The sequence below is a fragment of the Oryctolagus cuniculus genome, chromosome 3 (assembly GCF_051225735.1).
Source record: "Oryctolagus cuniculus isolate XC-2025 breed Fujian yellow rabbit chromosome 3, ASM5122573v1, whole genome shotgun sequence".
Classification (NCBI taxonomy): domain Eukaryota; kingdom Metazoa; phylum Chordata; class Mammalia; order Lagomorpha; family Leporidae; genus Oryctolagus; species Oryctolagus cuniculus.
In genome coordinates this window covers 117,028,865-117,042,574 of record NC_142869.1, presented here as the reverse complement: position 1 = coordinate 117,042,574, position 13,710 = coordinate 117,028,865, and the positions used below count along the sequence as shown (strand labels likewise).

General features: G+C 55.4%; 1 protein-coding gene and 1 long non-coding RNA gene across 8 annotated transcripts in view; one reads left to right on the top strand and one right to left on the bottom strand.

The window, feature by feature from the left end:
• Positions 1-144: 144 nt before the first annotated feature.
• STEAP3 (STEAP3 metalloreductase) overlaps positions 145-13,710 on the bottom strand; it is a 44,355-nt gene continuing 30,789 nt past the window's right edge. For 6 of the 7 annotated variants that reach the window (XM_008258478.5, XM_089329330.1, XM_008258479.5 and 3 more), the window contains 2 exons: positions 12,271-12,435; positions 145-5,541 (listed from right to left, as the gene is read on the bottom strand). In XM_008258478.5, coding sequence (XP_008256700.4) covers positions 5,260-5,541; positions 12,271-12,435 — 447 coding nt within the window. In that variant the 3' untranslated portion in view covers positions 145-5,259. Of the gene's footprint in view, positions 5,542-7,192; positions 8,509-12,270; positions 12,436-13,710 lie in introns of those variants that run through there. The other variant, XM_089329328.1, reaches the window with a different exon arrangement.
• LOC149127473 (uncharacterized) lies at positions 8,516-9,997 on the top strand. Its single transcript, XR_016231637.1, has 3 exons — positions 8,516-9,009; positions 9,291-9,389; positions 9,766-9,997. It is a non-coding gene; the product is annotated as an uncharacterized LOC149127473 (long non-coding RNA).

Below are 13,710 nucleotides of genomic sequence, written 5' to 3'. Positions count from 1 at the left end.
TACACACATACACAGATCTACACACATGCACACACATACACACATTCACTCACACATATACATACACACACATACACACATACACGTACTCTCTCTTAGCCTTTATCTTAAAAATGTCTGTTAAAAGCAAAAGAGTCAACAATGTTTAGTTCAATGTCATTGTATTTATCTTAAAACCAACTTACTGGGGCTGGTTCTATGGCGTAGTGGGTAAAGCCGCCGCCTGCAGTGCAGGCATCCCATATAGGTGCCAGTTCGAGTCCTGGATGCTTTACTTCCCATCCAGCTCTCTGCTATGGCCTAGGAAAGCAGAAGAAGATGGCCCAAGTGCTTGGGCCCCTGCACCCATGTGGGAGACCTGGAAAAAACTCCTGACTCCTGGCTTCTGATCAGTGCAGCTCTGGCCATTGTGGTCATTTGGGGAGTGAACCAGCGGATAGAAGGCTTCTCTCTCTCTCTGCCTCTCTGTAACTCTGCCTTCCAAATAAATAAATAAATATTTTTTAAAAACCTTATTTGTTTAAGATTATTAATATTATCTTTATTATTGCTATTATATTCCTAGGCATATTTTAGTGTAAGTTTCTTCATCTTTATTCCTACTCTATGTTTCAGTTAAGGCCTTAAATTGATTCTACAAAATTATACGCATGGATAGACTGTATTATCTCCAAATTTTATCTCAGTGAGCAAAAACCTTTGTTAGAAGTCGGTGTAGGTCTGATGGTGTTAAGCCTTTCTCTTCCAGTGGTGCCAGGGTTCTCTGTGTATCGAGGGCAGAGAAGCGACCCAGGGCACAAAACCTTCTGTTCCCACAGGTCAGCGTCACTGCTTTGGGAAAAGCTCAACTTAGCAAGGAGCTGAGCGGTAGCTTCCTGTTTTCCACCGCTGCGAGCTGTTCTGGGCACTGCTTGGTTCTTTCGTGATCCACCTTCCCAGGAGGCATCTCCCCCTCGTCTCCTGACTTCCTTGCCAACCTGACTCCGCCAGCATTAAATAGAGGGGGACACAGGGTAGCAAAGCCAACCTATAAGCACAAGCTTTTCTTTGCCTTGAACGTTTTCGTAGTGAAGTTATTTCCTGGCCGCAGTTATTTCTTTGGGGAAGTCTTTACCTGCTCTGCCACAGCACCGGCCTCATCCCCTACCTTTAAAAAGGACAAAGAGGGGGAACAGCGGGTAAAGCCACTGCCTGCAGCACCAACATCCTGGCTGCTCTACTTCAGATCCAGCTCCCTGCTAATGTGCCTGGGAAAAGCAGCGAAAGATGGCCCAAGAGTTTGGGGCCCTGCACCCTTATGGGAGACCCAGAAGAGGCATCTGGATCCTGGCTTCAGCCAGGCTTAGTCATAGCCACTGTGGCCATTTGGGGAGTGAACCAGTGGAGGAAAGACCTCTCTTTGTCTCCCCTTCTCTCTCTGTAACTCTGCCTTTCAAATAAATAAATAAGTAAATAAATTTTTAAAAATAATAAAAGAACAAAGAGGTTGTAACAGCATGGGCGGCCTGGACATCATGCCAGGGGAAGCAAGTTATGGGCAAGTCAGCAGGGCACTGGTTCGGTTCACAGGGGATAGGCGACCCTAAAGTCCTATGTTATTGGCACTAAGAGGGTAGAAACAATCCAATTGTGATGTTCAGCAGGTGAGCCTCCTGGGAGGGCCTTGGGTTGCTGGGGGCAGTGCTTGCCAGAGGTCAGCTTGAGTTGGGCCCAGCCACGCTCTCTACTTCCTGGCCCGCCACGTGATTCTTCCTCTGACATGCTCCGACTCCCCCGCTGCCGCCTTCCTCAGAGGCCACGCCAGTGGGGCCAGCCTATTTTGAACTTGAGCCTCCAAGATGGTGAGTCCATCTTTTTCCCCTTCCTAAATAGCTTGTTCCGGGCATTCAGTTATCCTGGCAAAAAGCCTACCACTATGCATCCCAGCCGGCCTTGTCCCCTGGACCTTGCCCATTTCTTCTTCCCTGGCCTGGCACCGGGGCCCTGCACAGATCGTGTTTACCATGGCAGCCCCAACACCGTGCACGCTGCCCAGTGAACAGCAGGCCCCTATCAGAGGGCTCGTGGTGCCTGACACTCACGGGAGGTTAGCTGTTTGTGTGTCTTCTTAGACAAGGGGGCAAAAACCAAAATACACAAACCACAAAATACAAAAACCACATTACACGGCATTGACTTGAAACACCAATCCCAGACCGTGGCATTTAGGATTTCTGGAGCACAGGGGCTGAGGCACGTTTGCAGCCAGAGGCGCAGGGAATTGCCCAGGCTGTGGGGAGCGACTCGCTCTGCTGGGGCTGCTGCTGTGTCCAGCTGTCTGGAGAGGTAGGGAAGAACGGCAGCAGACACAAGGTCAGGGTCAAGTGCACGGCCTTCCTGCCTTTCATGTAGCTGACAGGCCCTCTGCCCCACCTGTCCCCTCCTGCCACTCACCTCAGGTTGGAGGGAGGGGACTCTGCTATGGCTTGGCATGAGTCCAGGGAGGGTGGGAGAAGGCGGGCAGCCCCCACTCACCAGCGTTGGCGTCATCGGTGGGTGTGCGTTGCCCATGTTCTCCTTGCTTCTCACCAGCAGGAGATCCACGGGCTCTCGTGAGCCAAGCAGGTGCTAAAACCTCTGCTTACCCACTTTTCAGTGAGGCTCTCTGCCTGCGGCAGATGCTCCACCAGGGCCAATTTGTAAGTCAGCCTTGGCGAGGCAGGTGGAAAGCCAGCCTCCCCTCAACCACTGCCTCCCTCCCTGCCACGGGCTTTTGTTTTCCCCTGTGTGGGCTTTTGTTTTCCACTCTGCCTTTTTTTTTTTTTTTTTTTGACAGGCAGAGTGGACAGTGAGAGAGAGACCCTCCAATGGCCGCTGCGGCTGGCGCATCGTGCTGATCTGAAGCCAGGAGCCAGGTGCTTCTCCTGGTCTCCCATGGGGTGCAGGGCCCAAGCACTTGGGCCATCCTCCACTGCACTCCTGGGCCACAGCAGAGAGCTGGCCTGGAAGAGGGGCAACCGGGACAGAATCCAGCGCCCCGACTGGGACTAGAACCCGGTGTACAGGTGCTGCAAGGTGGAGAATTAGCCTATTGAGCCGCTGCGCCGGCCTCCCCTCTGCTCTTCACAGAAGGACCCTAACTGTGCTCCTCAGATGAGCCTGGCCCCTCCCAGCACTGTCTGCTCTGCCTCCGCCAGCCCCAGCCCCAGCCCTGGTCTCTGCATCCCATCAACAGAGGCCTCTGACCCAGGGCACCCATGTGCACCCCACCTCTTTGTGTTCAAAGGTGTCTGGGTGGCAGATCACCCTGCCCCCTGCGGGGCTGGCGGGCTCCCCAGGAACAGCTGTTGCTCCAAGTGGGGGAGGTGAAGCCAGTTCAGCCCAGATTGGTGAGGAGCCCTGCAGGGGGTAGAAGACACACATCCTGAGGCCCTGGTGTGGTCCCGCCTCTTGTGTTTTGGGGCGGTAGCATTTGAACTCTGGAGCTTCAGTGGGAAAGACCCTCCCTGCTTCATTGCAATATAATCCAGTAGAGCCCCATGCCCACAGGGCATGCGTTCTTTTTTTTTTTTTTAAATATGTATTTTATTTATTTGAAAGACAGAGTTACAGAGAGAGGTAGAGCCAGAGAGAGAGAGAGAGAGAGGTCTTCCATTCCGCTGGTTCACTCCCCAAATGACTGCAATAGCCAGAGCTGAGCTGATCCAAAGCCAGGAGCCAGGAGCTTCTTCCAGGTCTCCCACGTGGGTGCAGGGGTCCAAGGACTTGGGCCATCTTCTACTGCTTTCCCAGGCCATAGCAGAGAGCTGGATCAGAAGTGGAGCAGCTGGGACTCGAACAGGCACCCATCTGGGATGCTGGCCCTGCAGGCTGGGGTTTTAACCGGCACCGCCACAGTGCTGGCCCCATGGGCATGGGCATGCGTTCTAAGACCATTCCCCAACCCCTGCCATGGGCCGCCTGGCACTGGGACCGGTACAGAATCCTATGTATACTATGGTTTTTACTATACAGACTTAGGCTGAAGTTTAATTTATCCATTAGGCACCAGAAGAGCTGAGCCGTAACTCCTAACGAAATGGAACAATGATAACCATATCCTGGAAGGAAGTTATGCACGTTCTCATTCTCTCCTGGAAGAGTCCAGACGAACAGCAATACTCTCAGATCACAGCTGACAATGGGGACTGAGACCGCACCGCGGAGAACGAGCCCACGGGTATCGGGGCCGACTGCACCCCGGGAGCAGGGACCTGGAGCCGGGGTGGTTTTCCGGGTATACCTCTGCCCAGTGGCGGCAGATGAAACTTGAAGGGGTCTCCATTCTTTCCCCACGAGGCTGACTTTGCATCCCCCCCCACCACCAAGGGCAGGGTCCAGGAAGAGGGCTCAGCTCTGATAGGGAGGGAGTCTCTTGTCGTGTCCCCCCCCACCCCCCCGCCCCCAGCCCCGGCCTGCTTTCTAAAGGGTCTGCTCTGCGCCTGCCGGGTGATGTTCTCACCAAGGACGGGAAGGTGAGAAGGCATCCAGCAGCCTAATGGAGAGAGAGAGAGAGCGATCACACCTGCCCTCAAGCCAGCGCTAATTACCGCGCTCTGGTCGGGAGGGGGACTTCACACTCCTACAGGTGGATCAATTTGCAGGCTCTATGGTGACTTCTGACTTTCAGGAGGAAAAGAAAAGTACCTCCCCAGCTCGGGAAGCATTAGGACAAAAGCCAGACACAGGGAAGCAGGCACAGATTCCAGGCCCACCTGGTGCCTGCACCTCTGCAGGTCCTGAGCCTCCCGCTGCTGCCCATGGTGGAGGAAGGAGGAAGTGCCCCCCACCCCCATTGCCCCTGCCCAGGTCAACTTTATCCCGCCCACCGGGGTGGGCCCCAGGCAGGGCCGTTGCCCTCCCAGCCCCCTTAGAGCACCAGGTCTGCACAAGCCTTGGGAAGGGAGCAAAAGGGGCGGGGTGAGTCGGATGCATCAAAGCCAAAGCCTCTTCTGTACAGAGTGCAACGCACTGCTCTTCTCCTGACACTGGCTTTGAAACCTACAAGGTGAACTCTCAGGGAGGCAACTTTTCAGCTAAGCAGAGTCGCTATGCTGCTCTCTGTAGGAAACATATGTACATCCAGCATCACACAGCTGTGTGTCGATGTGAACAGCACCGCACACGTGTGTGTCCCAGGAATTCCAACCGCAAACCACCCATCCACGTGCAAGGACGCCATCCCGCACTGTCCAGGAAAAACAACCCCAACAGGCCCCCTTCCGGGGCCCGTGTGGCCCCTCACACGTGGCTGGTCTTCTCCACAGGGGCGTTGTCTGTGGGTGGCGTGAACTTGAGGGCGCTGCCCTTCTCCCAGCCCCTGCGGATCCTGGCGAGTCTGCGGCTGAGGCAGGGCAGGAGGAAGAGGCCCTTGGCCAGGATGACGACGCAGGGCACCAGCAGCGTGAGGGTGAAGGTGGGTGGCAGGTAGAACTTGTAGCGGCTCTCCTCGAAGGCACGCGTCCAGCCGTAGGTGAGCGTGTGCAGGGTGCTCAACACCAGGGCCACGAAGCCCAGCGTGGACTGTGGAGGGAGAGAGGGCTGGAATGAGGCCGGGTGATGACAACCACAGCTGGTCTGCTCCTCTGCTGGCTTTGGGACTCAGGGCTCTGGGTTCAGATCTCAGGTGTATCCCTTCCTGTAGGTGCAACCTTACTACTGGGGACCTAAATAAACTCTGAGCCTCAGTCACCCAAGCTGTAAAATGGGAATGATGCTTCTACACTGTTGCTGTGTAAGGACTGAACCATTTGTGTGCGTTTTTTTTTTTAAGATTTTTTTTATTTGATAGGTAGAGTTATAGACAGTGAGGGAGAGAGACAGAGAGAAAGGTCTTCCTTCGGTTGGTTCACTCCCCAAATGGCCTACAGCCGGCGCACTGCACTGATCCGAAGCCAGGAGCCAGGTGTTTCTTCCTGGTCTCCCACGCGGGTGCAGGGGCCCAAGCACCTGGGCTATCCCGAACTGCCTTCCTGGGACAGCAGAGAGCTGGACTGGAAGAGAAGCAACTGGGACTAGAACCCGGCACCCATATGGGATGCCAGCGCCACAGGCGGAGGATTAACCAAGTGAGCCACAGCGCCGGCCCCCATTCGTGTGCACTTGATAGCGATGCTCTTCCCCTAGCTGGTGTTTGCACTTCTGGTGGCTGCCCAATGATTTTAAGGCTTTCCAAGAAGTTTAAAAACTGTTGGCCAGTTTTGTGTCTATTTTAATGGATATTGCAGCGACAGGTGTCTGCCAGCATTACCAAAATTGTGACTTAACAGATTAACATCTGTCTGGCACAAGTGGCTGAAGGCGCCGCCTAAGGTGCTAATTCCCATATAGACCCTGGTTCGAGTCCTGGCTGCTCCACTTCCCATCCAGCTCCCTGCTAATGGCCTAGGAAAGCAGTGGAAGACGGCCCAAGCGCTTGGGTCCCTGCACCCTCATGGGAGACAGGGATGGAGCTCCAGGCTCTTGGCTGTGGCCTGGCCCAGCCCTGGCCATGAAGGCCATTTAGGAAGTAAAACAGAGCATGGAAGATGTCTCTCTGTTTAAAAAAATTTTTAAACATATACAACATCAGTAAGACACCAAAGCCAACAAGATCCCCAGTCTCCATCTTTCCTTGCCATGTCTGGTTCTCATTCCATTCTTTCTGACATGCTGGCTATACATGGCCACTGGGAAACCTGGTTGGCTCCTGCTGTCCTACGGTTAATTGGTAGGTGACTTAAATGCAATCAGCATCCAAACACAAGCTCCTTTGACTGTGAGTCACCTGTAGAGAAACCCAGTCACTTCCAGAAGTGACCATCAAGAATTAGATATTTCTGGGGCTGGCGCTGTGGCATAGCAGGTTGAGCTGCTGCCCGGGATGCCAGCATCCCATGCGGGTGCCGGTTCAAGTCCTGGCTGCTCCACTTCTGATCCAGTTCCCTGGTCATGTGCCTGGGAAAACATTGGAAGATGATCCAAGTACTTGGGCCCCTGCACCTGAGTGGGAGACCCACATGAAACACCTGGCTCCTGGCTTCAGCCTGGCCCAGCCCTGGCCAGTGTGGCCATTTGGGGAGTGAACCACTAGAGGGAAGCTCTTTTTCTCTCTTTCTGTAACTCCGCTTTTCAAGTAAATAAATAAATCTTTTTAAAAAATGTACTTATTTCCTGTGACCTGGGTCTCACTGACTTTTTCTCCATTCTGATCTCATGATGGAAAACTGGGGTTGAGAGGGTGCCAGCGTGACCATGGGGGCTAAGTCTCCAACAGTCTATCAGTCACTCCAACAGTCTATCAGTCCCCAAACTGGTGGCCCTCCTGCCTCTATCGTTGTAGAGTTGCCGGGGCGGCTGAGACGGGCGGGGCTGGTGAGTGCTTTGTACCACCAAGTCCCAGGAGGCTGCTTGCAAACCTGCTGCACACTGAAGTCACCGGGGGAGCCTGAGACACACTGATGCCCATGTCTTCCCCCAGAAACTCAGAGTAAGAGGTCTGGGGTGAGGCTTGGGCACCTGTTTTTAAGGTGCAGCCAATGATGCTAACGCGCAGCCAGGACTCAGCCACTCATTTAGGGGATACTCGTCACCCAGGTGTTTGTAGTTGCCGGGTGAGATGCGTACCAGGGTTCCTGAGCCCACCTGTTCCTCAGACCAAGACCCACTGAGGGCCTCGGGGTGTCCTCACCTGGCAGAGGGGGGCGTCCAGACAAGGCAACCCTCTCTGGCTTAGGAAGCGGCTCTGGTGGCTCTCGTGAGGCCTTGACTACACCCCTGGGCGCCGTGTCCTGCGGCCCCTGCGTGGACCACCAGCCCCCAGCCCCTGGTCTGGAGAGTGAGGAACTGTGTTGGGCATGCATGACCCTGCATGGGGACAGCGAGGGGATGCTATTCCTGAACTCGGCAGCAAGTCCACCCCTCCCTTTCATACATCCGCATCACTCTGCCTCCCAAGACCCCCCCCCCCCAAGACACACACCCACTGCAGACAGCAGGGAGCCCCAGCCTTGGGCCAAGGGTTCATAGCAAGGGCTGCCGGCCAAGGGCTAGTCAACAACAAAGGGCCTTGTGACTTCACAGTCCCACTGGGAGACGCCCGGACACTCTGGGCAAGTTTGCTTCCCTAAGACTCTCTCTCCTTGGAAATGATTTGTACATCACACAGCAGCCAAAGGAGGCCAAAAGAGGGCGAGGGATTGTCAGTGGGGGCAATTAATAACCTCCCAGGCAAGGGCCATTTTTATTGTGTGCAAGCTCGTTAGCAAGAAAAGCAACAGCTGGGTCGGTGGCCGCTGCTAGCGGTGCTCAATTACTGTGGCGTGAAGGGGCTCTGGTCGATGGCTCACGAAGCTGGGGCCAGGCTGGTCTCTGTCATTATCACAGGTAGCGGCCGAGGTGGCCAAGGTCCCAGCTGGGGCCTCTAACTCTGGAGTGGAACGAATGTGCTCTGTGCTGCGAACTAGTTCCTCTGTGCCGGTGAGCTGCTCTGGCGTGGGTGAAATATCTGACCTGGAAATCAAATGGTATTTAACCGGCTGAATTAGGAGTGCTTAGCAGAGCCCAAGTCAAACAAGAATGTCCAAAGACATAACACACCCACATTCAAAGCTTTGCAAACAGCCTCGGGAGGAAAAGGGTGATGGCCAGCACAGTCCTGTCTTTGTTGGAATCCTCGCACTTGGCTACGGAAGTCCCTGCGGACAGGGGCCAGCCCAGGCCCCCCGAGCGCCACGGCCAGCCCCACAGCCGGCTCCCAGTGATCATGGTTGCTATGCTTGTGTTTGTTTGGCTGAGTTTCCTTGGGCTGCTCCTCGCTGGCCATGCCCCCTTCACGGGAGAAGGCCACAGCTTCCCTTAGGAATCACCGGGCCGTGAGTGAGCGTGGGCATACCCCCTGCACTTGCCCCTGCCCAGCTCAAATCCTCCCGACAACTACATGAGTGGCCAGGGGCAAGGGGGACAGACTGGAGCTCTGAGAGGCTCAGAATCGTGTCTGCTGGAGCAGGACAGGTGAGTGGGGTCTTGGGACTGACAGCCAGGTCTGCTGGGTACAGCTGCACAGGCGCCTAAGGGTCAGGAGGCAGCTGCAGAGACACCCATGCGGGTTAGGGCAGGGTACCCGTATTTTTCTGAGTGCTCTGTAGCTTCCAGCCTTTCAGATGGCGGCTTGCAGTTAAGAATTGCATTTTGGGGGCTGGCCCTGTGGCGTAGTGGGCTAAGCCTCCACCTGCGGCCATAGGTATCTCATATGGGCACTGGTTCGAGTCCTGGCTTCTCTACTTCCAATCCAGCTCCCTGGGAAAGCAGTGGAGGATGGCTGGAATGCTTGGGCCCCTGCACTCCATGGGAGACCCAGAAGAAGCTCCTGGCTTCAGCCTGGCCCAGCCCTGGTCAGTGAAGCCATTTGGGAAGTGAAGCAGCAGATGAAGACCTCTGTCTGTCTGTCTCTCTCTCCCTCTCTGTAACTCTGGCTTTCAAATAAATAAATTAAATTTTGAAAAAAAAAAAAAAAAAGAAACTGTATTTCATTACAGCCCAGGAGACAGGCAAGTATCCCAGTGTGTTTATAACTATAGAATTGATAGAAAAACAACAGAAGACCTATCCTAACCACATGCAAAACACTCTCCAGTGCCATTCTATTGTCTCATTTTAAAATGCTTGACCCTGGGGTGGCTGTGGCTTGGTGGGTAAAACTGCTGCCTGCAGTGCCCCTAGCCCCTATGGGCACTGGTTCAAGTCCTGGCTGCTCCACTTCCGATCCAGCTCTCTGCTATGGCCTGGGGAAGCAGTAGAAGATGGCCCAAGTGCTTGAGCCCCTGCACCTGTATGGGAGACCAGAAGAAGCTCCTGACTCCTGGCTTCAGATTGGCGCAACTCTAGCCCTTGTGGCCAATTGGGGAGTGAAGCAGCGGATGGAAGACCTCTCTCTCTGCCTCTCCTCTCTCCATGTAACTCTGACTTTCAAATAAATACAATCTTTTAAAATAAAATAAAATGCTTGACCCACTAGTGTGTGTCTACCGCAGTTCACAAACCCTGGCCTGGATGACTGGATGACTACAACCTTCCACTGAACTCAGAATGGGCAGTGGGTAGCTTAGCCAGGGATAATGCGAACACGAGGCCAGTCCCCTAGGTGTAACAGCAAAATGCCGTCTCTTTTCCTTTTACACATGACTTCTTGCTGTGGTGCCACAAAAATCCCTGTAGAGCGTCACCTCCATTTTTCAGGAGTGTGAACTGAGGCTCCGGGAGGGGACACGGAGCTCCCCTGGTCATGGAACAAGGGCCTGAGTGGGCAGAGCGGGGCCCCCGGGTGCCGATGGTGCCTCTTCCAGATCTGTGCTGCGGGGAGACACAGTGGTTGGGTTTCGTGGCTGCTGTGCAGGCATGTTTGTTTTCTGCAAATAAAACCTTGCCTTTCTACCCACCTAACTCCTGCAGGGGCAGAGGACTCTCCTGTTTTCATTTTCACCCTTCACTGTGTAAAGCAGAGCGCAGCTGCGGGGTCCCAGTCACTTTTGCTAACAGAATCAAATCCCCCGGTTTTCTCCAGCAGCCTGAGCCGGGGCATGTAATCTCCAGCTGCTTAAGGGAGCAGCCTGCTGCCGAGGGGAGCAGCCTACGGCCCTGCTCTAATTGTGGACAAACTGTGTATCCAGGAGACTCCAGCCGGGAACAGGAAAATCCTAGATTTGGGTGCGAGACCCAGGGGGATTAGTGGCAGCTAAATCGCATTCATTTTCTGCCCTTCTTCTGCTAGCACTTGTCAGCCGGAGCACCCCTCCAGGGGCCTTCGGAGAGGGGCAAAGCGGCGAGATTCATGAACAGATAGACACGTGCTAACGAAACAAGCAACCCCGACCGTGTGTTGCTGCAAGGTAGGGTAAGGGCCCCCAGTTAGGAGCCATGACTGGGTTGCATGAGAGCACTACATTCTCACTGCCCCTCAGTCCTGGCTGCACCGAGACGACACTCTGCAGATGCTCCGTTGCAAGTGGGAGTGGGCAGGACAACTGTTCTCCGCCCTGATCCAATGCGAGGCAGGATCCGGCATTACTCAGCTGCCATCCCAGGAGCGGATAAGTTAATCCACCAACACTGACGGCTCTCCTGGTGTGCAGAGCAGCGGGAAATGCCAGAGAACTGTAAGCAATGTCTCGGAGGTCACTGTCATCGGAACGTGGCTCCGCCTGTCCCCTCGCGTCCATCCCAGGCCTCGCCTGCCTGCTGTCTGGGTGCAGGAATGTTTGCTGAGTGAACAAATGCATGAGGACCCTCTGGCCACCAGCAGCTGTGTGCTGGGGGCGGGGTGGGGGGGGGAGCTGTGATCTGGGGATAAAGGAGAGGGAGGGTGCCGGGGTGCTGGTGCTCCCACAAGTCTGGTTAACAAAGGTTTATTGGTTCTGGGGTCTTTTGATGCAGGGATAAGGGAAGGAGCTAGATTAGGGCCTCCCGCTGGGAGCCACACCTCCCCTGGCCCTGTGGAGTCCTCTCCGCCTACCTGTCAGTCAAATAACCTCTTTCCCAGGATGTAGCTCCCTCTACCTGGGACCTAAGGGAGGTGCCATGTAACCACTCTCCTTTCCAACTGGGAGGGGCTCTCTCTCTCTCTATTTCCCTCCCCCATTCTTTCCCTTCCTGGCCCCCTGTACCCCTGAACAATGCCCACGTGTGTGTGTGTGTGTGTGTGTGCGCGCACGAGAGAGAGATTTCCTCACCTTTTACGTAAACTGTCAATTGTGCGTTGTATCTGTCCCTGCACTTAAGGTGCTTTAATGCCTTGGACCCGCCCACCAGGAAGCCAATCTTTTCTCCAGTTTATTGGCCCCCACACCTCCTGTTGCTCTGCACTGTCCTTTGCGAAAGGACCATGTCGCATCCCTGGTCAGCGGGCTCCTCATGCTCCCCTCCCACTCGCCCTGCGTGAATCCAGCAGTCTAGAGACCAGCTAGGCGCATTCCCCAGCTCACCAAGTCCCACCCAGACCAGCAGAGGTCCTGCAATAGTGTGCACTGGATTTGTTTAGGGAGATCAAGAACTATGGAAACAGGATGCATGACTCAGTGTCCCATGTTCTGTTCTCTGGCTTCCCCAGCGTCAGAAGGATGAACCTGCCCCAGGCAGGCCCTTCATTTCGAGACTTGGGCGGGCCCTGGCCCCAGCATCCCATGGAGGCAGTGCACAGAGGGAGGGACAGAGGCTTGTCCGTGACAAGCGGCCAGGGCCCCGCTGCGCATGCTCACTAGCAGGCGAGATGGAGTTTACCTGAACGAAGTTGAACTCCCTCCAGTTGAGTGAGTTTGCGATGGATGGCAGCGAGGTGACGGCCAGCAGGGACAGCGTGCCGAGGGCCAGCACGCCCAGGGAGAGGTAGATCTCCATCCGCCAGACTTCCTCCTCCACCCACAGGTGGCTCTTGTTGGCCAAGACCTGGCATGGATGGAAGGAAAACCATAAGGTGCCTGGCAAAGGCTGGTGGGGCCCTAGGATGTGGGCGAGCACCACTTAAGGATGAGAGAGACAGAGAGAGAGAGAGAGAGAGCTCCCATCTGCTACTTCACTTCCCAAATGCCCTCAACAGTCACAGCTGAGCTAGGCCAAGGCCAACAACTGGGAACTTAACCCAGGTCTCGCACGTGGATGGCAGGGACTCGCCTGCTCGATCCAGCACCTGTCGCACACTGGCTAAAAGCTGGCATCAGGAGCAGAGCCAGGACTCGAACCCGGGCCCTGCAACATGGGTTGTGGGTATCCCAAGTGGCATCTTCACCATTGTGCCAAACATCCACCCCTCCAGGCACTAACTCACTTAATCCTCACCAGCACCCCATGAGGTAGAGGTCCCCGTTCTCCCATTTTACAGACAAAGAAAACGAGGCAAGGCCCTTCCCCACTTCACATGTGGGTTCTAGAGATGGGATGAGGACTCTCGGGGGGTGGCTCTGCAGACATGGGCTCTCGGTGGCTGGGGACATCTGCCTGGGGAATGGCCAACCAGAGCAGGGAGTCAGAGAGCCACAGGCTACACAGTCCCACAGAGCACGACTCTCACTCCACGGGCTGCTGGCTGCAGCCCAGGACAGGAGACAGAAGCTGTCGGGCTCACCCCCTGCCGACCGCCTCCCCTCCCAGCTGGCCTCATCCTGGGCCCCGCTTCCAGGTCCCCCAAGCAGACCCTGTTGACACTGACTTCACCCTCCCACATTTCCTGATCCCAAGTCCCTGGGACACCCCCTCTCTCCCCGACCCTGTGCACACTTGTCTGTTTCTGTCTGAGGCACACAGCTCTGGCTCACCTGCCGCCAGGCCTCAGTCACACACCCACTCATGGAGCTCAGCAAGCACTTCTGAAGCGCCTACTGTGTGCCAGGTCCGAGGCTGCACCTACTGTGTGCCAAGGTCCAAGGCTGCAGAGTTCCTTGGACAGCAGCTCTCACAGGACTCCGAGTGCCCACAGCTGAGCTGCTCCTGGGCCCCTGTCCTCCCTGGCCCAGGGCATGCAGGAGGCTGAGCTGGGGTCAAGGTCAAGGCCCAGGTGGCAGAGCTCCTGCCCGTGCGGGTGTTGGCTGAGAAAGACCAGGACACGCTGGTACTGGGATTCTCTCCACAGGACAAGACGGCGCCGCCACGAGAAACCGAGAGGCACGACCCTGCTTCCTGAGTCTTACCCACATGGGGCTTCTGAGGAAGTCTTAGAACATAAGC